Here is a 21,977-nt window from a genome sequence, read left to right as displayed (position 1 = left end):
CAAAAAATACAACATATGAAACAATGGTTCTCAAGACTTTGGGCCTCAGACAATGAATGGGGTAGCTATTCCTGAGATGGAAAACAAACACAGTGAGCCCTACGATTGTCTTACACACTGCCTAGAAAAAGCAGGGAAGCTAGGGCGTAGGGAACAGGCATCTAGGCAGAGCCTAGTGGGCTCTCTGAGTTAAATAGATGAAGCTGGGAGTCCAGGGATGCCAAAGCAGCGTAGGTTTTCAGGGCAGAGTACTGGAGACGAGACGAGACAGCTGCACCCAGAGGTTCCTCTCTCCAGTATTCAGCTGAATACTGATCGGCTCATTCAGGTGAAGAAACTGTCCCAGTGAAGAACCACCCAGAAGGATTAGAGGGAACAAAATGCAGAGCTTCCTCAGGGCCAGGAATAGTACCTATTCCCATCAAACAGAGAGGAAAGTCATAATTTATGGAGTATTAGGTAGAATACTAAGAATAGTCTTGCCTCAGGAATGGAGAAAAATTACATCTACAGTAGACACTCCTCTGGTTCGGCCTAACAAAGCTCAAAAGCAGAAGCAGGACCTGAAGGGATCAAGTCGTTTCCAAGTAATTCAGTGGCATCGCAGAACAAAAATTCAAGAATATTTATAAGAATACAAAAATATCCAGCACCCACTAAGGTAATATTCGTAGAGCCTTGACTCTAACAAAAAACTAATAAGGTAAGAAGAGGAAAATACAACCCACAATGAAAACTCAATCAGTTGATCAATCAATGATCCAATCAAAACTGATCCAGAACCGACATGGAAGATAAAATTAGTTGACAACAAAAAAAGTTGTTATAATTGTCTTCCATATGTTTAGGGAACTAGAAAAAAGATTGAACATACTAAGATGTGGAAGGTATTTTTTAAAAAGAACCCCAAATACATTTTAAGTTGAAAACTAATGTCTCTGAGGTGAAAATTATACTGATTACACTGAATAGTATTAATGGCACATTAGACACTTAAAAAACACACAGCAGCAGAAACTATCTGAAATGAAACACAGAGATTAAAAAAATAATAATAGGGAGTTCCCATCATTGCTCAGTGGTTAACAAATCCGATTGGGAACCATGAATTTGTGGGTTCGATCTCCCGCCTTGCTCAGTGGGTTAAGGATCCGGCATTGCCGTGAGCTCTGGTGTAGGTTGCACATGACAGGCTCGGATCTGGTGTTGCTGTGGCTCTGGCGTAGGCCATCAGCTACAGTTCTGATTAGACCCCTAGCCTGGGAACCTCCATATGCTGCAGGTGTGGCCCTAGAAAAGACCAAAAAAAAAAAAATAATAATAATAATGATAATAATAGGAGTTCCTGTTGTGGCTCAGTAGTAATGAACCTGGGTTCAATCCCTGACCTTGCTCAGTGGGTTAAGGGTCCAGCATTACTGTGCACTGTGGGTTGGTTGCAGATGCAGCTTGGATCCCATGTTGCTGTGCCTGTGGTATAGGCTGGCAGCTGCAGGTCCAATTGGACCCCTAGTCTGGGAACTTCCATATGTCACAAGTGTGTCCCTAAAAAGACAATAATAATAATAGAACATTGAGCATCTGTGAATCATGAGACAACCTCAAGTAGCCTAATACATGTATAATTCGGGAATCTGAAGAAGTAAAAGCAAAAAATATATTTGAAGAAATAATGGCTAAGAAATTTCTAAATTCGATGAAATATTTTTGTTGTTAGTGGGTTTTGTTTGTTTGTTTGCTTTTTAGGGCCACACCCATGGCATATGGAGGTTCCCAGGCTAGGGGTCCAAATGGAGCTACAGCTGCTGGCCTGCACCACAGCCATGCAGGATCCGAGCTGCATCTGCGACCTACACCACAGCTCATGGCAATGCCAGATCTTTAACCCACTGAGCGAGGCCAGGGATCTAACCCGCGACCTCATGGTTCCTAGTCAGATTTGTTTCCACTGTGCCACGACAGGAATTCCAGTTTTTGTTTTTGGCTGCACCTGTGGCAGTGGAAGTTTTCAGGCCAGGGATTGAAACTGTGCCACGGCTGCAACTGGTGCCACAGCTGCAACTGCGGTAATGCTAGATCCTTAATTGGCTACTCCACAAGGAAACTTCCTGTTTGTTAGGTTTTTTTAAATTGAAATATAGTTGACAATGTTGCTTTAGTTTCAAGTGTATGGCAAAGTAATTCAGTTATACATATATACATATTTTCCAAATTCTTTTCCCTTATAGGGTATTACAAAATATTGATTGTAGTTCCCTGTGCTATATAATAGGTCCTTGTTGGTTATCTATTTCATATACAGTAGTGTGTTTATGTTAATCCCAAACTCTTAATTTATCTTCTTCTACTCCCAGCTATCCCTTCTGGTAACCATAAGTTTGTTTTCTATGTCTGTAGATCTATTTTTGTTTTGTATATAAGTTAATTTGCACCTTTTTTTTTTTTTTTTTTTTGGCTTTTTAGGGCCACACCCACAGCATATGGAAGTTCCCAGGCTAGGGTTCAAATTGGAGCTACAGCTGCCAGCCACAGCCACAGCCACAGCAATGCAGGATCTGCAGCGTACACCACAGTTTTCGGCAATGCCAGATCCTTAAGCCACTGGGTGAGGCCAGGGATCAAACCCTCATCTTCATGGATACTAGTCGGGCTCATTTCCACTGAGCCACAAAAGAAACTCCTGTATCTTTTTTTTTTTTTTTTTTTTGCCTTTTCTAGGCTGCTCCCGCAGCATAAGGAGATTCCCAGGCTAGGGGTCTAATCAGAGGTGTAACCGCCGGCCTATACCAGAACCACAGCAATTCGGGATCTGAACCATGTCTGTGACCTACACCACAGGTTATGGCAACACCAGATCCTCAAGCCACTAAGCAAGGCCAGGGATCGAACCCACAACCTCATGGTTCCTAGTTGGATTCGTTAACCACTGAGCCACGATGGGAACTCCCTCCTGTATCTTTTTTTAATATTACACATATAAGTGATGTCATATGATATCTGTCTGCCTTACTTCGCTCACTATGATAATCTCTAGATCCATCCATGTTGCTGCAAAGGGCCTTATTTTATTCTTTTCTATGCCCAAGTAATAGTCCTGTGTGTGTGTGTGTGTGTAATCTTCTTTATCCATCCATCTGTTGATGGAAATTTAAGTTGCATCCATGTCTTGGCTATTGTAAATAGTGCTGCAATGAACAGTGGGGTGAATGTATCTTTTCAAATTAAGTTTTTTTTTCTGGATATATACTCAAGAGTAGGATTGCTGAATATGGTAGCTCTAATTTTAGTTTTTAAAGGAACCTCCAGGGCGTTTCTGTTGTGGCACAGCAGAAACGAATCTGACTAGTATCCATAAGGATAGGGGTTCGATTCTTGGCCTTGCTCAGTCTGACATTGCCGTGAGCTGTGGTGTAGGTCACAGATTTGGCTCAGATCCCACGTTGCTGTAGCTGTGGTGTAGGCCAGCAGCCATAGCTCGATTTGACCCCTAAGCCTGGGAACTTCCATATGCCATGGGTATGGCCCTAAAAAGCAAAATAAATAAATAAATCTTAAAAATAAAGGAACCTCCATATTTTTCCCCATACTGGTTATACTGATGAAATCTTTATACCCCCTACATCTAAGAATCTTAACAAACACCAAGTCCAAGAAAAATAAAGAAAACTACACCAAGGTACATCATAATTAAATGGGTTAAAATCAGTAGTAAAAAGCAAATCTTAAAAGCAAACAGACAAAAAAAGAAAATCCAAACCTTGTTAATGTACAAGGAAACAAAGAAGGATTACAGAGTTTCTCATCAGAAACAGTATAAACTAGAAAATGGAGTAACATATAGTACTGAAAAATCCTGTCAACCTGGGATTCTTTACATAACAAAACTATCTTTTTTTTTTTTTTTTTTTTTGCCATGCCTGCAGCAAGCTGAAGTTCCTGGGCCAGGGATTGAACTGGAGCCACAGCAGTGACAATGCCAGATCCTTAATCCACTGAGCTGCTAGAGAACTCCAAATAAAACTATTTTTAAAAACAAAGATGAGTTCCCTGGTGGCTCAGTGGCTTAAGGATCTGGCATTGTCACTGCTGTGGCTTGGGTCTCTGCTGAGGTGCAGATTTGATCCCTGGAATGGGTTGCGGATCCAGCATTGCCACAGCTGTGGCTTAGGTCACAGCTGTGGCTTGGATTCGATCCCCTGCCCTGTAACTTCCATATGCCATGGGTGTTGCCAAAAAGATAACAGTAAGATGATATATTAAACCCAAGAGTTCTCATCATAGCTCAGCGGTAACAAATCTGACTAGTATCCATGAGGGTACATTTTGATCCCTGGCCTCAGTGAGTTAAGGATCTGGCATTGCTGTGAGCTGTGGTGTAGGTTGCAGATGTGGCTCAGATCCTGCATTGCCGGGGCTGTAGCAAAGGCCAGCAGCTGTAGCTCCAGTTTGGCCCCTGGAAACTTCCATGTACTGTATGTTTGGCTCTAAAAAGACAAAAAGAGAGAGAGAGAGAAATTAGAAAATATTTTAATTTAATTAAAATGGAAGTGAAAATTATCAAAATTTTTGAGACGTAGCTAATGCAGCACTTGGGGGAAATGCCTGTGTTAGAAAAGAAAAAGGCCTTAAATCAAAGACCTCAGCTTCCAACTTCGAAAGATTAAGAATAACAAATTAAAGATAGATATGAAATAATAAAGATCAGAGTAAAAGTCAGTAAAGTAGAAAATAGGAAAACAATAGAGAAAAAAAATCAGTGAAAATTAAAGGTGATTCATTGAGAAAGAAAATTGAGAGAAAACACAAATTGCCAACTATCTGAAATTAGAGAAGTAGCATCAGATATTAAAAGGATTATCAGGGAATCTTATGAACACTGCACTCAATTTGACAGTTTAGATTAAATGGAAAACTCCTTGAAGAATATAGTCACTGGAGTTCTTGTTGTGGCTCAGTGGGTTAAGAACCTGACATAGTGTCCCTGAGCCTGCAGGTTCAATCCTTGGCCTCACTCAGTTAGGTTGCTGGTGTGTTGCTGCAAGCTGCAGCATTGATGTGGCTGTAGTGAAGGCTGGCAGCTGCAGCTCCGATTTGACCCCTAGCCCCGGAACTTCCATGTGCTGCGCTTTTGTCCCTAAAAATAAAATAAAATAAAATTTAAAAATTAGTAAGATATAGTTACCAAAGTTTACTCAAGAAGAAATAGCTCCATATACTTAGTATCTCTACGACTATTAAGTTGAATTTTTAGTTAAAAATCTTACCATGGGGAGTTCCCTGGTGGTCTAGTCATTAGTCCCCCTGGAAATACAAGCGTGTATACTGCTTGATTTCATTTATGTACAAGTCATAAAATGCCAGTTACTCTATAGTTATAGATCAGTGGTTGCTTAAAAATATGAGGTATAGGAATTGGAGGGAGTTGGAGAGGAGTTATGAAGGGCAGAAGAAACTTTTGGGGATAATGGATATGTTCATTTTCCTGATGTGGTGGTTTCACAAGTATGTACGTGTGCTACAATTAACAAATTGTTAAACGTGTTGTATTGTGCAAGTTATGTCTCAATAAAATTGTTAAAAATTACAGACATAATAACACTTCTTCTGCCTCTCTACCTCTCCTCCATTTGTTTGCCTGATTGGATGGGGAGGTTTAGGTATCTCGGCACCTAAGGAGCACAGCATCTCATGGGTTTTCCCACCCTCTTCTGCTTTGCAGCAGTGAAGCCCTGTAAATGCTGCCTTCACCACACTGTTTTTGCATGGCCGTATGTGCTTTCTCGGAAGTACTTTCCTAGGAACGCTGTTCCTTTCAGTGGGCTCACTGCACATACTCTTGCTGGTTTCCCTTCAACTTGGAAAGCTGCTGCCCACAACTTGAGCAAATAAAGGCTAATACCCATTGTATCGGTTTCCTGTGGATGCCATAACAAATTACCACAAATTTGGTAGCTTAAAAACAAAAGAGTATTCCCTGGTGGCCCAGCAGTTAGAGACTCAGCACCGTCGCTGCTGTGGCTCAGGTTACTTCTGTGACTCACAGTTCTGGAGTCCGGAAGGTGTTGGCAGGGCCACACTCGCTCCAAAGGTTCTGGGGGAGAATCCTTCATTAGCCCTTCCAGCTCTAGTGGCCCCAGATGTCCCTTGACTTGTGGCCATAAAACTCCAGTCTATGCTTCCATCTTCACATGGCCATTCTCCTTTGTCTCTCAGATCTCCCTTTGTCCTTCTCTTTTTTAAATTAGCTTGGTGATTTATTTAACTATGTTGATTTACAGTGTTGTGTTAGTTTTGGGTGTACAGCAAAGTGATTCAAATATATACATAATTTTCAGGTTCTTTTCCCATATAGGTTATTACAAATAGTTCCCTGTGCTATATACACTAGGTCTTTGTTAGTTGCCTATTTTATATACAGTACTATATGGTATATAGTGATCTCCTAATTTATCCCTTCCATCCTTTCCCTTTTGGTAACCCTAACTTTGTTGTCTATGTCTGTGGGTCTGTTTCTGTTTTTTGCTTTGTTTTGTTTTGTTTTTTGGGTTTTTTGTCTTTTTGCCTTTTCTTGAGCTGCTCCGGCAGCATGTGGAGGTTCCCAGGCTAGGGGTCTAATCGGAGCTGCAGCCACCAGCCTACGCCAGAACCACAGCAACGCGGGATCCGAGCCTCATCTGCGACCCACACCACAGCTCACGGCAACACTGGATCCTTAACCCACTGAGCAAGGCCAGGGATCGAACTCACCACCTCATGGTTCCTAGTCGGATTAGTTAACCACTGTGCCATGACAGGAACTCCTCTGTTTTTAATATAAGTTTATTTGTATCATTTTTTTAAGATCTCACATGTAAGTGATACCATGTGATTTTTGTCTTTCTCTGGCTGGCTTACTTCACCTAGTGTGATAATCTCAAGGTCCATTCATGTTGCTGCAAATGGCATTATTTCGTTCTTTTTATGACTGAGTAATATTCCACTGTCTTCGTATACCACATATTTATCCATTCATCTGTTGATGGACATTTAGGTTGCTTCCATGTCTTGGCTATCATAAATAGTGCTACAATTGTGCCTTTTTTCCTTTTTTTTTTTTTTTTTTTTTTTGTCTTTTTTTTTTTTTGGCTATTTCTTTGGGCTGCTCCTGAGGCATATGGAGGTTCCCAGGCTAGGGGTTGAATCAGAGCTGTAGCCCCCGGCCTACACCAGAGCCACAGCAACGTGGGATCCGAGCCGCGTCTGCAACCTACACCACAGCTCATGGCAACGCCGGATCATTAACCCACTGAGCAAGGGCAGGGACCGAACCTACAACCTCATGGTTCCTAGTCAGATTCGTTAACTACTGTGCCACGACAGGAACTCCTTTTTTTCTGACTGTGTATGCAGAAGTTCCCAGGCCAGGGGTTGAACCCTCACACAGCAGTGACCAGAGACACATCAGTGACAATGCTGGATCCTTAACTGTTAAGCTACCAGGGGACTCCATTGCCTGTCTGTTTTAAGTAAACCTGTCATTGTATTTAGAGCCCTCTCTAAATCCACAACTATCTTCTCTTAAGATCCTTAATTAAAGGAGTTCCCATTTTGGCTCAGTGGAAATGAATCCGACTAGGAATCATGAGGTTGCAAGTTCGATTCCTGGCCTTGCTCAGTGGGTTAAGGATCTGGTGTTGCCGTGAGCTGTGGTGTAGGTCACAGAAGCGGCTTGGATGCTGCGTTGCTGTGACTGTGGTATAGGCCGGCAGCTGTAGCTTCAATTTGACCCCAAGCCTGGGAACCTCCATGTGCCGTGAGTGTGGCCCTAAAAGCCAAAAAAAAAAAAAAATCCTTAATTACATCTGCAAAGACCCTTTTTCCAAATAAGGTCACATTCATAGGTACTAGTGGTTAAGACTTGAACATATCTTTTGGGGGCTGCGGTTCAATACACTGCAGCTATTCATAGGGATAGGTACGGGACAAGGTGTGTGACACTGTAGTACGTGAGATATATGGGCAGGATCTAAAAGTATTTCAGCCTGTGAAGTCCTTCTGCTTGGGCCTCTGATATCCCCCTGAGGTCTGAAAAGGCAATGATGCGACCTCCTTTGCCCCACTGTGTCCCTGTAGTGATGGCTCATAGCTTCAGGGCCATATATAGCCCAGTAAACTTGGCAGATGGCTAGTGAACCCAAGGTCTTATCCTGTAGCCATCCTATCCAGGAAGGAACCTTTATTGAATCCCTAATCTGTGCCAAGATTTCCACTTTAATCTCCACAAAGATCTTAAGAGGTAAGTTGCAGTTTTCCCATTTCATAGAGAACGAAACTGGTTAGAGAACTTTTCTAATTTTCTCAGAATCATACAGTCAGCAAATGGAAAGGCTAGGATTTATAATGAGGTCCCTGGATCCAAAGCCTAGTAACATTTTTACTGTATACGACTGGATCACAAGCCCAGGGAAGATGAGTCACCAAAGGCATTGAGAAGAACCCACTCTACTCAAGATCAGTACTTTCCCTGATAGTGGCCATTTATTGATAACTTGTTAGTGACACAAGAGTGGCACCCAGTGGCTATAGCTAAAAACTACAATGTCAGTGATGATAGGTCCAGTTCTTTTTCCTCTGGACCACCCCCTCAGTTTCCATTTCTAAACCGGTGAGGTAAATAGCTGACCTTTTCAGTAACACAGAATAAAACCATCTGTAGATATTATATAGTGTATGGAGAAATGGAAGAAATGAGAGACTACTCAGAGGTCTGTGTGTGTGTGTCATTATGGCCACATCCACAGCATATGGAAGTTCCCAGGCTAGGGGGTGAATCCCAGCTGTAGCTGCTGGCCTACGCCACAGCCATAGCAAGGCGGGATCCGGGCAGAGTCTATAACCTACATCACAGCTCATGGCAACGCCAGATCCCCAACCCACTGAGCAAGGCCAGGGATCGAACCCCCCAGGGATTGAACCCTCGTCCTCAGGGATACTAGTCAGGTTCGCTACCACTGAGCCATGATGGGAACTCCCAGAGTTTTATAGAATATATTCATTTTAAGCCTAGATGTTGGAACAGAGGACAGTGGGCTCTGAAAGACAAGATGGTAATCCTGAACTTACTGTCACAGATGAATGTAGGCACTAAAAACTCAGAATAAGCAGGAGCTGGGGTAAAGGTAAGATATTGTTTCCTGGGCGGCAGACCAGAACAAAACGTCTCAGAGTGTTAAATCCAAGGAACTCTATCCTGAGGATAAGGCTGTCTCATCTGGGGGAGCTGATGACGAAAGAAGGTTATACAAGTCTCTCCAGGACTGGGATTTATATCTGAATGTAGGTATTGCCTTGGTGAGACCAATTTCAAGATAGGATAAAGGTTTGTCTTATGACTTGAGATTTTTCTAAGCTGGAGTGAAGTAAAAGAATAAGTTTTCCCTCAAAAAAGAAAAGGGGAGTTCCTGTCGTGGCGCAGTGGTTAACGAATCCAACTAGGAACCATGAGGATGCAGTTCGATCTCTGGCCTTGCTCAGTGGGTTAAGGATCCGGCGTTGCTGTGAGCTGTGGTGTAGGTCGCAGACGCGGTTCAGATCCTGCCTTGCTGTGGCTGTGGCTAGGCCAGTGGCTACAGCTCTAAGTAGACCCCTAGCCTGGGAACCTCCATATGCCTCGGGAGCGGCCCTAGAAAAAAGACTAAAAAAAAAAAAGAAAAAAATGTTCGGAAATTTTACCAATACTGTTTCTTTTTTCATACCTTTAGGGCCATCTTTACTTCTCTCTGTTCCTTGGAATATAATTACTTAGAAATCGAAACTCGCTTTAGTAAACAACATATGATAGAATACATTTTTTATTGAGTTGGAATTCGTATACCATAAAATTTACCATTTTAAATTATACAATTCAGGAGTTGCCCTTGTGGCGCAGCAGAAACTAACCTGACTACGAACCATGAGGTTGTAGGTTTGATCCCTGGCCTCACTCAGTGGGTTAAGGATCCAGCACTGCTGTGACCTGTGGCGTAGGTCACAGACGGGGCTTGGATCCTGCGTTGCTGTGGCTGTGGTGTAGGCCAGCAGCTGTAGCTCCAGCTTTGACCCCTAGCTTAGGAACCTCCATATGCCATGGGTGTGGCCCTAAAAAGCAATATATATATATGTACTGAATTGTACGTATGTGTACAATATACATATACATATACATACACACAACTCAGTGGTTCTAAGTATATTCACTGTGTTTTGCAGCCATCACCACTAAATTCCAGAACATATCCACCATGCCAAAAAGAAACCTTGTACCTAATTTCCAGTCAGTCCCAATTCCCCCATCTCCTGTATCTTGGCAACTAGTTTACTTTTTGTCTCAATGGATTTGCTTAGACTGGGTATTTCATGTAAGTGGAGTCATGTAATAAGTAGATTCTTATGTCTGACTTCTTTCACTTAGCATAATGTTTTCAAGGTTCACCCATGTTGTAGAATATTGTATTGTATGGATATACCATATTTTAAAATCCATTCATCAGTTGATGGACTGTTCTTTCCACTTTTTGGCTACTATGAATAATTCTGTTATGAGCATTTTTGTGTGGACACACGTTTATAATTCTGTTTGGAGAACACCGAGGGGTAGAATTGCTGGGTCATAGAACTCAAACTGTTTTCCACACTGGCTGCATCGTTTTACTCTTCCACCAGCGCTGTAGAATGGTTCCGGTTTCCCCACATTCTCACCAGTACTTGTTACTGTCTATTATTACTACCATCCCCGTAGGTTTTAAGTGCTATCTCCTAATGGATTTGATTTGCTTTTCCTTAATGAATAATGATGTTGAGCATCTTTTCATGTACTTATTGGCCATTTATATCTCTTTGGAGAAATGTCTATTCAAGCCCCCCCCCCCCGTTTTTTTGGCTTTTTAGAACTGCACCTGCAGCATATGGAAGTTCCCCAGCCTACGCCATAGCCAGATCCAAGTCACAGCTGCAACCTATGCCGCAGGTTGCAGCAATGCTGGATCCTCAACCCACTGAGGCCAGCGATTGAACCTGCATCCTCATGGATACTAGTTGGGTTCTTAACCCACTGAGCCACAATGGGAACTCGCAAATCTATTTTTTAATTGCGTTGTCATTTTACTGTTGAACTGAGTTCTTTATTCATCTTTTTAGGACCACACTCACAGCATGAGGAAGTTCCCAGGCTAGGGGTCAAATTGGAGCTTTAGCTGCTGACCTACACCACAGCCACAGCAACGCCAGATCTGAACCACATCTGTGACCTACCCCACAGCTCATGATGCCGGACCCTTAACCCATTGAGCAAGGCCAGGGATCGAACCTGCATCCTCATGGATGGCTGGTCATTTTTGTTTCCTCTGAGCCACGATGGGACCTCCCTAAGTTCTTTACTCTTGATATAAGTCTCCTATCAGATGTGACTTGCAAATATTTCCTCCCACTCTTGTGGGTTGACTTTTCACTTTCATTTAAGTGTCCCTTGAAGCACAAAAGCTTTTTATTTTGATGAAGAGGATATCTATTTTTACATACTTATATTGAAAAGCAAGGCTCTTGGAGGATTGGGTTCTGACTTCTGTTTCTCTGTCCAAGTTGAACCAAATCAGCAGGGCTTTGAAAGGCTACAGGAAACTACAGAATGTGCCCTGTGGCTTCCCATGTTTGACCTCATCAGGCATTTGTTGAGCACTTACCCTGTGCCAGGTGCTATGCTACCTATAAAAGAGATCTAGGTGTGAGGAACCTTACCTTTCAAGGAATTTAAGATGTAGAAAATTGACATGAACGCATACAGGGAGTTCCTGTCGTGGCGCAGCAGAAATGAATCTGACTAGGAACCATGAGGTTGCGGGTTCAATTCCTGGCCTCACTCAGTAGGTTAAGGATCCGGCATTGCTGTGAGCTGTGGTGTAGGTCACAGACGTGTCTCAAATCTGGCGTTGCTGTGGCAGTGGCGTAGGCCAGTGGCTACAGCTCTGATTAGACTCCTAGCCTGGGAATCTCCATATGTCGCAGGTGTGGCCCTAAAAAGCAAAAAACAAAACAGAAAGACATGAACACGTACAAAGAGGGGAAGGGACGTGCAGTGCATACCTGAGAGCCCAAGAGTGGAGCAGACAGTAGATGAGTGACCAGAGTTCAGAAGAAGGAAATGCCCAGAGAGGCTGAAGTGAGGTGCAAAGTCTCCAATAGAGGAGGGAAGCCTTGATGGTTGGGGGCTGGGTGGAGGGCTTCACATGAGCCAGGAGGAAGTAAGAGGGGTTCCAGGTGAGACAGGTCAACACTGTGAGGGCCACAAACCCACCATGCACGTGACCTCACTGGGGTTTATTCATGCATCTGCAAAACTCACTTAGGCTTTCTAATTTTTTAAGCAGCTGCTCCCAGAGAAAAATGATGCAGAGCAGAGCAGAGAGGACACACATGAGAACAGCGGTCTGGAGCTCCTCACAGGTAGGGTTTCGGCTTTTCAGGTGAGCCCTGGACAAAGCTGGGAAGTAAAAACATGACTTCAAGCTTTCAAACTGCACCTTATGTCACAGCAATGTCCTGGGATTTGGCTGGCTCCCACCATCACTCACAGGTATTCTGGGGCAGCAGGAAGCACGCTCCTCCAAAAGCTGGTAAAACAGGACTAGAAGTTTCTCATACAATTTGTGTAGCTACGGAAAACTGCACGTGATGGGGCAGCGCCCTGAATCCAGTTGGTTCCTTCATGTCGCTTCTCCATCACTGATGTTGATACTCTGGCTCCCCCTGGATTTGGTTACTTCTCTGTTGGGTGCTCTGGAGGCTGCTCCTGGGTGCAGACACCACCTCAGCCTTGATGAAGGTTATGAAGAGGGGTCAGTGTGAGATGTGATGGTGATTCTGCTGAAGTCCTTCCCCCTCCCTCCAACACGTGAACAGGCCTGCAGTGGCAGGTGTGTGTATGTGTCTGAAAATAATCACAGCCTTCGGTGCCTGAACCTGTATGGTGCAGGTGCCAGGCATTAGTCTGAGCTTTGAAGTGTATTTATGCTCTTCTCTCACACACACACACACACAACCTATGGCACTATTATTATCCTCATTTTACAGATGAGGAAGCTGAAGCCCAGAGATGCCAATAAACTTACCTAGGATACACAGCTAGTAAATGACAGCACCAGAATTCAAACCCAGGTGGCCTGGCTCTGGTCTCTCTCTACCAGAGCCAGACTAGTGGGGATGTACTATCAGACAAAACAGGGTCTGGGCTTGAGGGAATGCAGGGACTGACTTTAGCACCTGTGCTTTGTTGGTAAAATTCGTTTTTCCAGGGTAAGCATGTTGTCTATGCTTAGGCCTAAGATGTGTTTCTGAATCACTCTGTCAGTTGAACTGTATTTTAAATGTTGTGGGGGCTGTTCCTACTGAAAAGAACCCTGCAGCAAAGGCTGTATAAAGCAAAGAATCTATTTTTACGAACTTAGATTAGGACATTTAAAAGAATGGAAGTATACCACATAGCACAATTCAGTATTCACCACACACAGTTCAGCAGTTTTGCTGTGAAAAGAGTTAAGTACTTTCCTTAGAAGGAAGAAATTAACATTTAATTCCGCAGCTTCTGTGGACCCAGGGAGATGCTTGGCTCTTCCAGTGACCACTTCTCCACAGTGACCCTTTGGGGTGGGCAGCCCTGGTCCCCTCTCACAAGAGACAATGCAGGTTGAGAGCAGGTAGAGCACTTAGCAGGAGCGGGATCTGAACTGCAGTCTGCTGCCTTAAAGCTCATGTTTACTGCGCAACATAAGCCTGAAAATCTAGGTGGTTTTGATATGGTAGACCCCCCCCGGGGGGGGGGGGAATCATTTGAGCTGCTCTGCCTTACCAAGCTGCAGCTCTAGCTGCCAGCAGTCCTCTGTCCCGTGTGGGCAGCCATGCTAAGAAAATCACTGAATGTCGTCCGACGGCAGCACACGCCTGTGGTCCATTCACTGAGGAGCCGTCAGTTTGTCGGCTCTTTCCACTGTCTTCCTGGTCTTCTCGGCAGTGGCTACCCAGCCTCTGCCTCCTGATTTAGCCTCGTACTTCACTTACTAGTCTGCTTTTTCTGTAAACTCACCTACTGTGTACTCTCCCCACTGCCAGAACCTTACCAGTGGGGGGCCCACCCATCCCCTCAGGTTCAGAGGTGTCACTGTCCCTACTCCTTTCTTGGTAGCATCAGTTGTCACTTTTGCATCTTCAACTTCTTTTCTGAGTTCCTTTCCCCCAGGAGGTCAGTCTCTCATTCTTCAAAAGGTCCTGAACTTCTTCCACCTCTCTCTCTCCCCATCACATCTCAGTCAAATTTCTCAAAAAAGCAAGGTACACTCTGTTTCCCTCTCTTCCTAATCCAGGACACTTCTTTCTTTCTTTCTTTCTTTTCTTTTTTTTTTCCTTTTCTAGGGCCACTCATGTGGCATGTGGAGGTTCCCAGGCTAGGGGTCTAATCAGAGCTGTAGCCACCGGCCTATGCCAGAGCCACAACAATGCGAGATCCGAGCTGCATCTGCAACCTACACCACAGCTCACGGCAACACCGGATCCTTAACCCACTGAGCAAGGGCAGGGATCGAACCCGCAACCTCATGGTTCCTAGTCGGATTCGTTAACCACTATGCCACTATGGGAACTCCACACTTGCTTTCTGCATGGCTTCTGAACCACACGGTCTCTTGTCTGGGAAGGCCTCTTCATTACCAAATTGACTATGCATCTCTTCATCATATCTGCACTATTCAAATTCTGTGAATTTGGCACTCTGAGACTGGGACTCACCTGCTTCTCCCCTCTCTGGTCTTCTCTTCAGCTAGCTTCCTCTGGCCACCCCCAAATGGTGCCCATGCTGTACTCCTTCCCGAGCTGCTCTCTTCCATCGTAGTTGTAGACCACTGCCTGTGGGTGTAAGACTCCGCAGACGGTATAAACCGTCCAGGCCTCTCTGGAACATTAGATGTGAACTCTCTCTGCTCACTGGCTGCTCTGTGTGGAGGTCCCACTGGCACCTCGGGTTTCCTCTCTCGTGATATCTTGCCCTCTGCACACACATCCATGACCAGCTCTTCTTTAGTCACCATTAATAGCACCACAGCCTATCGCTTTTCACATCTGAAACCTGCCCCTCATTCTCATGCTCCGCATCCAGTCTACCAAGGCCTGTTGATTTGGCCTTATGAATACTTCTGACTCCTTCATACCCACTGCCTTCACTTCTCCTGGGCTCTTGAGGTCGTCTTTTCTCTAATTTGACTAAGCCACACTTTTGACAAATGATCATTCTGAAATACAGAATTAATAGTTCTCCAATGTTAAGACTCCACTGCTTTCCTAGTTCTTACAGATAAAAATCCATTTCTTAGCCTTCTCTGACTCCCACTAACCCCTTCAGATTCATCTCCTTGGATGCCCACCTTGCATTTTAGGTAGGACACTGTTTAATGCCTTTGAGTGTTTGCCCAGCAGTTTCACCCAGGAAGTTCTTTCCTCTGCCTTGTCAGTGGGGTCTATTTCTCTTCATCCTTCAAAACCCAACTGAGACATCTCAAGGGAATCTTCCTTCATCTACAGAGATGGTTTAAGAGCTTCTTTCTCTTTTGCCGGTGGACTTCGTACACACTTCTGCATCCTTCTAGAATCTGTGAGCTTCACCCAGGGAACAGCTCTTTGATCTATGTTCCCAGGACCTTCTCAGAAACAATCTACAGATCCAAACTGCTTTAAATTTGCACCGCCTAATGCAGCTTGAGCAACAAAGGGAAAGGCGAGGCCACCTTTCCGGCAGGGGAATCACAGCTTGGCAGGGAGGGAGTAGCTGGGTAGTGCAGACGCCACAAAGGATCAGTGTGGTGAGTGAGTGGACGCGAGCCTCAAGTGAGGGCTTGGTACAGTCCCAGATGCCTCTTCCCCGGCCCAGCTCAGAGGGGACAGGGAGACTGAAGCCCTTGCGCAGCCTCAGCCTGGGATCCGGAGCTGCCAGGCTTTAATCCGGAGAGGACCAGAGGAAAGTGTTCTGAGGTGGGAGGGCTAAGGGAGCCGCACCCCAGCGCCTCCTTTTCTCCCAGGTTTCCCCTACGGCTCCTTCTAGCACAGGACAAGGGAGTAAGATGGGCGGGCGTGCTTCCTCCTAGGGACCAGCAGGCAGGCAGAAATCAAGAAACTTAAGAGGGGCAGACTCCGCCAAAGCCTGGAGGAGACGCGGACTTTCTACTCACCTGGGACCCTGAGCCCGTCAGAGGCGGCCCCGCGCCCCGTGGAGCCCACCGCGGCCCCCCTGACCCCTAGTCGAAGCAGGACGGGCCCCGGGAGCGACCTGGAGGTAACCGGGCTAAGGCCGCACAGGGGAGGGAGCGGCAGCAGGGCGGGGCCCGGCTGCTGCCGAGGGGTCCTCACGCTGGGCCTCCTTTCCTCCCGCAGGACGCGCTGTGGCTGCAGGAAATCTCCAATCTGTCCGAGTGGCTGAGTCCCGGCCCTGCGCCCTGAACTGTGCCCCCTCCCCGCGCCCCAGCGCCCGCGGGGGCCGCATGTAGTCTGTTGTTCAATAAACCTGCTCCGCGCGCGCGTGTCTCTTTAGTGCCGGGCCGGGGGCGGGGCGGCAGCCCGCGCCGTCGGATGACGTCACCCGCGCTTCCGGCAAGCGCGGGCTGGGCAGCGGCGGGATGCGTCACTGGTGCGCGCCGCGGGTCCAGGCGCGATGGCGGCGCTGGGCGGGGATGGGCTTCGCCTGCTGTCGGTGTCGCGGCCAGAGCGGCCGCCCGAGTCGGCGGCTCTGGGCGGTCCGGGCCCCGGGCTCTGCTGCTGGGTGTCCGTGTTCTCTTGCCTCAGCCTTGCCTGCTCCTACGTGGGCAGCCTCTACGTGTGGAAGAGCGAGCTGCCCAGGTGCGGGGGCTGCGCGCGCGGCCGGAACCCGCGCCTCCGCGAGGCGGGGCTGCGGGCGGAGCTTGGGCGAAAAGAGGGCGGGGCCGCGCTGTCAGGAGGAGGCTGGGGGCCCCTTGAACTTACTGCCCCCTTCGTAGGGACCACCCTGCCGTCATCAAGCGGCGCTTCACCAGTGTCCTGGTGGTGTCAAGTCTCTCGCCCCTCTGCGTGCTACTCTGGAGGGAACTTACAGGCATCCAGGTGCGAAGGAGGCGGGGCAGAGGGTAGTGAGGGAGCCGTCTCAGGGCTTTTTGGGGGAGGGAGCAAGACTGATGCCCCCTTTCCTGTGGCTCAGCCAGGCACATCCCTGCTCACCCTGATGGGATTCAGGCTGGAGGGCATTTTTCCAGCAGCGCTGCTGCCCCTGCTGCTGACCATGGTGAGTGCTCCTGCTTTACGTTTCTTTCTCTGCTCATTGTTATTAGCGTGACACTCCTTTCCATGGCCCTTTTTTTTTTATCTTGATTGTGTCCAGCTTTAGACTGATGGGAGACAGGTGAGATAGCCCAGGGCCCTCGGGTATGCATAGGTGGAAAATCCTGGCGAAGAATAGGAAGCTTGAAATCTCAAGAAGCCTTATCTGAGCAAGGGCAGTGGATTATGGTTTGAGCCTTTCCTTTGATCGCTCCTGTTTTTCTTCCCCCAGATCCTTTTCCTGGGGCCACTGATGCAGCTGTCTATGGATTGTTCCTGTGACCTGGCAGATGGGTTGAAGGTTGTTCTAGGTGAGTCCTCATAGTTGAGGGGAAAGTAGGCACAGGCAGTTCAGGACTGTGAGAAGAGGGAATCAGTGTGCTTGTGGTGGGACCTGGTGGACACGGGAGCACGGGAACACATGTTGGGTGGTCTCTAAGAGTTAGTTCCTGATGTTCACTGAGTTCCCAGCAGTAGGGACTCCCCAGCAGTACTTGGCGTGGACAGGAAAACACTGTCCCTTGTTTCCCTTAACCTTTGGTTTCCCAAACTAGAGGTTGGTCAAATTTTGATGTTTCCAGAGTTTGCTATCAGAATACGCTACCCTCCCTTTCAGACCCCTTGAGACAGTGTTTTATACTGGGTCTGATAAAGGAAAATCGACCGTTCCCTGTTCTCACGAGTATTTATGCTTAACCTGAGTTTGGCCAGGGGGAGGTTGTGGAAGAGGGGCCCTTGGGGCCTCTAGGGTCACTTTATTCAGTAGTCACTCATCACTTGTCCCAAATCCCTTCGCTAGCACCTCGCTCCTGGGCTCGCTGCCTCACAGACATGCGTTGGCTGCGGAACCAAGTGATCGCACCCCTGACAGAAGAGCTGGTGTTCCGGGCCTGCATGCTGCCCATGTTAGCACCGTGCACAGGCCTGGGCCCTGCTGTGTTCACCTGCCCACTCTTCTTTGGAGTTGGTGAGTTTGTCTTCCTGGTCCTGCTGAGATGTTGCTAGCTTGGGAATTGGGAATGGGGTTCGGGGCAAGGGCAGGGCCTGGTGGGCAGGCCGGGAGGAAAGTGATATTGTTCTCATCTTTCTCTCAGCCCATTTTCATCACATTTTTGAGCAGCTTCGTTTCCGCCAGAGCAGCGTGGGGAGCATCTTCTTGTCTGCAGGTGAGTCCTAGAGAGCTTGCCTGGGGCAGTCCTGGGCTGGGCGTGTGAGGGTGTCCCTGATAGTCACTCTGGAGGAAGAATGGGGAGCAATGGGGAGCAGAGTTTTGGAGAGGCCACTGACTATGGGAGTTGGGGTGGGGAGGAGAGCCTAGGTGCTGGGGCAGGCAGCCACTGTTCCCGGGGCAAGGGGGGAAGGGGCTGTCCCTGGCTGACGGGTGTACAGTGCAGGGGCAGGAAGGGCAAGCAGGGGTGGTCACTCTCGGCCTCCCCATCTCCAGCATTCCAGTTCTCCTACACAGCTGTCTTCGGTGCCTACACTGCTTTCCTCTTCATCCGTACAGGTTGGTCCTCAGTCTCTCGTGGGTCCCCAGGGGGCTCAAGGGCCCATAGGAATGGGGGGGTGGGGGGAGAATGGGAATGTGTTTATTCTAGGAGTGATGTTTCTTCTACCACAGTCCTTGAGACAGGCTGAGCCAGGGTCCTCAGCCTGGTGCGGTAGCACAGGTGGAGGGAAGCAGAGGCCGTGGTGTGGGGGGGGGTGGTCAGGGGTTGGGGGCATTGATCTCCTGTTTCTGGGGATGAGGGTCTTAGTCCTGGAAGGGCCTGGGTTGGTGGTGGTGGGGCTGCTCCATGAGCTATTCTGTGTCTCCTCCCCAGGACACCTGATTGGGCCAGTTCTCTGCCACTCTTTCTGCAATTACATGGGCTTTCCTGCCGTGTGTGCAGCCCTGGAGCATCCACAGAGGCGCCCCCTGCTGGCAGGCTACGCCCTGGGTGTGGGACTCTTCCTTCTTCTGCTCCAGCCCCTCACGGACCCTAAGCTCTACGGCAGCCTCCCCCTTTGTGTGCTTTTGGAGCGGGCCGGGGACTCAGAGGCTCCACTGTGCTCCTGACCCATGCTCCTGTACACACGCCTATGGACTCATGGGCTTCCCAGCCCCTCCCCATCAAGGGGTACTGCAGGGGAGGAGCTGGCTGAGGTCCCGAGAACTCAGGAATTTTTGTAGGGGATCGAAGCCAGAGCTAGTTGACTCCCAGGGACCAAGAGAAAGAAGCAGATATCCAAAGGGTGCGGTCCCTCTTAAAAGGGGGTTGAGGAGCAGCTGGGGGTGAGGGGGCAAGGGGCAGGTCCCAGGAGCTGGGCACTCCCTTCCTCACTGGACTGCTGCTTCTCTGAGCTCCTCTGCCGCTCCCATCCCCACCCCCCACCTCTGAAAAGCTGCTCGGGGGTGGAATTTACAAAAGCCCTCCCCCCAACTTCCCAGGGTTTTCTCATTGTCTTTTTGCATCAGGACTTTGTATTGGGATATTAAAGAGATTTAACTTGGGTAACACGGCCTTGGACCTTTGGGAATCTGCCTATTCAGAGTCTTGGGAGTGTGCCCACCACTGTCCCGGCTAGTGTGAGCACTGACCTCTAGGCAGGTCGGCCTGCAGTAACGGACAGGACGGGGGCTTCTGGCTACCCCTCAGTCTCTAGCTTCCTCCTTCCTGAACCAGGACCCAGGTCCTAGCACAGATGATCCTGGAACTGTTGGTACCAGGTATGGGCCCAGCTCTTCCTGGGACCTGTGTCTGTCTTCAGGATCAGGAGCAGGGAGAGGGACCCAGGGCCCTGACCCCAGTGATGGAGCCTCCATCCTCTGACCTTTGATAGGTGGACCCTTCGCTCTGTGCCTTCCACAGAAAGTCTGCCAGCCTCACATCACACAGGAGGAAACAAATCTAAGATGGAAGAGGAACCGGCTCGGTCACCTGGGAGTGGAGGCTTTTCTGGCTCTCTCCACCTCAGACCGCTGTCACGATGCCACTTCTTTGGTTCCTGGAGGAACCCAGCCCAAAGGCTCAGAGCATGAGCAACCCTGCCACGCAACACTGGAACTCAAGGTTTTTTTCTAGAATCTGGTAGTGTTTACGTGCTCTTCCTGTTCTTAGAATGGTTCCTATGTTCTCATTCCCCTGCCTCTATGCCGTCCCCCCCTTTAAAAAAAAAAAAGACAAAGACTGAGAGAATATTCTCCCTCCAGGTCCTATCCCAGACTCAAGGAGGTTGTCCTGCGTCCCCTTCCCTGAGGGTGGTGGTCGGAGAAAAGGAAACGGATGTGCAGTCACTCCCTGCAGCCCCCAAACACAACTGGCCGTGACTAAACTGTATTTGTCTGGATCTAAAAGGGCACCGTGAGTCACATACCTGCCTTGCTGGAGAACATTCCTCTCCGCTAGCCTGCATGGCAGCTGCCAGGGAAGCTGAGGGAGTGAGCACAGGCCGGTTTTATAGAGGGTCCATTTGGGATCTGGGAGTCCAAAGAGGGGGCAGCGCAGCCCCACCCCAAAGATTAGGCGTGGTACCCCAAGATGGCTGGGCTGGCAGGGTGCCGGGATGTACTTCCTGCCTGGTCCCCCGAGGGTCCCTCCCCTTCCTACATCCCTGCTCAGGAACTGCCCAGCGCCCCACCCATCTCTTCACTGCACCCTCCTCCTCCCCCGTGCAGTGGGCAGCTGCCCAGTGATAGGAAGGGGTGCCATCCCACACACAGGTGGGGAACTGTGGGGAAGGATTAGGATTCTCCCCAGGGCTGGTTGTGGGGGGTGGCAGGATTAGATCCTGGGCCTTTAGTCAGGGGCGCCTAACCTCCCATCAGAGTCCTCACATCCAGGGGTCTCACCTGCCCCCTACAAAGTGGTGTCTGTCTGCATCTAGAGCTGCACTAACGGGGTGGGAGGTTAGTCCTGGTCTAGAAAATAAAGCAGGATGTGGAGAAGCAAGTCCACCAATAGGCTGGTTTTAATCCTCTCTGCCTCTCACTAGCTGTGGGGCACGGCCTCTGACTCCATTTCTGTGTCTCTTAAAAGGGGTAAAGGTTGATTCTTTGAGTTAATAGATGTTACATGCTTAGAACAACCCTTTCCCCCGTCCAAGGTCTCAGTGACAACTAGCGAGTTCTGTTTTGGGTGTGTATACAGTAGGCACTCAGTAGTGGCTTAACCCAGGGCCACAGTTTCCATCCTCACTACCCTCCAAGGAGGAAGATACAACTGAACTCCCGCAGGGGAGTTCTCAAGGGCAGCCCTGGCCCTCTGCTGAGTGGCACTAGGGGTGCGGTGGGTTGCACAGGACCCAAAATGGAGGGCAGGGGAAGCCAGTTTTATTGAGCAGAGTTCTCAGGACCTGGGTTTGGGTCTCCCCTGCAGGAGGCAGGACCCCTAAGTCTGCTCCCCTGGGTCCTGGGCCCACCTGCGCCCCCACCTGTGGCCTCCAGCAAGGGGAGGACCCTTATTTGGCAAGAGATGAGTATGTGAGCAACTGTCCACTGGCAGGTGGAGGACAGATGGCAGGAGGAAGAGAATGGGCCACCACAGGCAGTGTCTCCCGCCCTGAGCAGCTGAGGACAGGCGCTCCAGGGCCAGGCCTTCCTGCCCTCAGCCCTGGCTGGCCTGGGCCTGCCCTGGCAGCACGGCATCTTGAAGGCT

The 21,977-nt window shown here is 48.3% G+C and overlaps 2 protein-coding genes across 25 annotated transcripts in view; both read left to right on the top strand.

Annotated features, from left to right (window-relative positions):
* The window catches only part of C2H11orf80 (chromosome 2 C11orf80 homolog), a 106,019-nt gene extending 89,452 nt beyond the window's left edge, over positions 1 to 16,567 (top strand). For 7 of the 12 annotated variants that reach the window (XM_021082776.1, XM_021082785.1, XM_021082782.1 and 4 more), the window contains 2 exons: positions 12,378 to 12,456; positions 16,140 to 16,567. In XM_021082776.1, the coding sequence (XP_020938435.1) occupies positions 12,378 to 12,456; positions 16,140 to 16,471 (411 nt within the window). In that variant the 3' untranslated portion in view covers positions 16,472 to 16,567. The remainder of the gene's footprint in view (positions 1 to 12,377; positions 12,457 to 16,139) is intronic. The other 5 variants (XM_021082780.1, XM_021082778.1, XM_021082786.1 and 2 more) reach the window with 4 other exon arrangements.
* On the top strand, positions 14,404 to 21,959 carry RCE1 (Ras converting CAAX endopeptidase 1). 13 transcript variants are annotated; one of them, XM_013987241.2, is made up of 10 exons: positions 14,404 to 16,887; positions 17,025 to 17,127; positions 17,226 to 17,305; positions 17,573 to 17,651; positions 18,140 to 18,307; positions 18,435 to 18,506; positions 18,785 to 18,847; positions 19,164 to 19,280; positions 20,164 to 20,393; positions 20,534 to 21,959. In XM_013987241.2, exons 1-10 carry the CDS (start codon positions 16,621 to 16,623, stop codon positions 20,648 to 20,650), a joined length of 1,296 nt encoding a protein of 431 aa, XP_013842695.1. In that variant the 5' UTR covers positions 14,404 to 16,620; the 3' UTR covers positions 20,651 to 21,959. The 13 variants fall into 13 exon arrangements, with proteins under 13 accessions (XP_013842695.1, XP_013842700.1, XP_013842697.1 ...); XM_013987246.2 differs by having other exon boundaries at positions 20,193 to 20,393; positions 20,534 to 20,671; XM_013987242.2 differs by having other exon boundaries at positions 16,605 to 16,887; positions 17,222 to 17,305.

This window comes from Sus scrofa, chromosome 2 (assembly GCF_000003025.6).
Source record: "Sus scrofa isolate TJ Tabasco breed Duroc chromosome 2, Sscrofa11.1, whole genome shotgun sequence".
Classification (NCBI taxonomy): domain Eukaryota; kingdom Metazoa; phylum Chordata; class Mammalia; order Artiodactyla; family Suidae; genus Sus; species Sus scrofa.
Note: the sequence above shows the minus strand (reverse complement) of the source record. Positions and strands in the feature narration are given on the sequence as shown.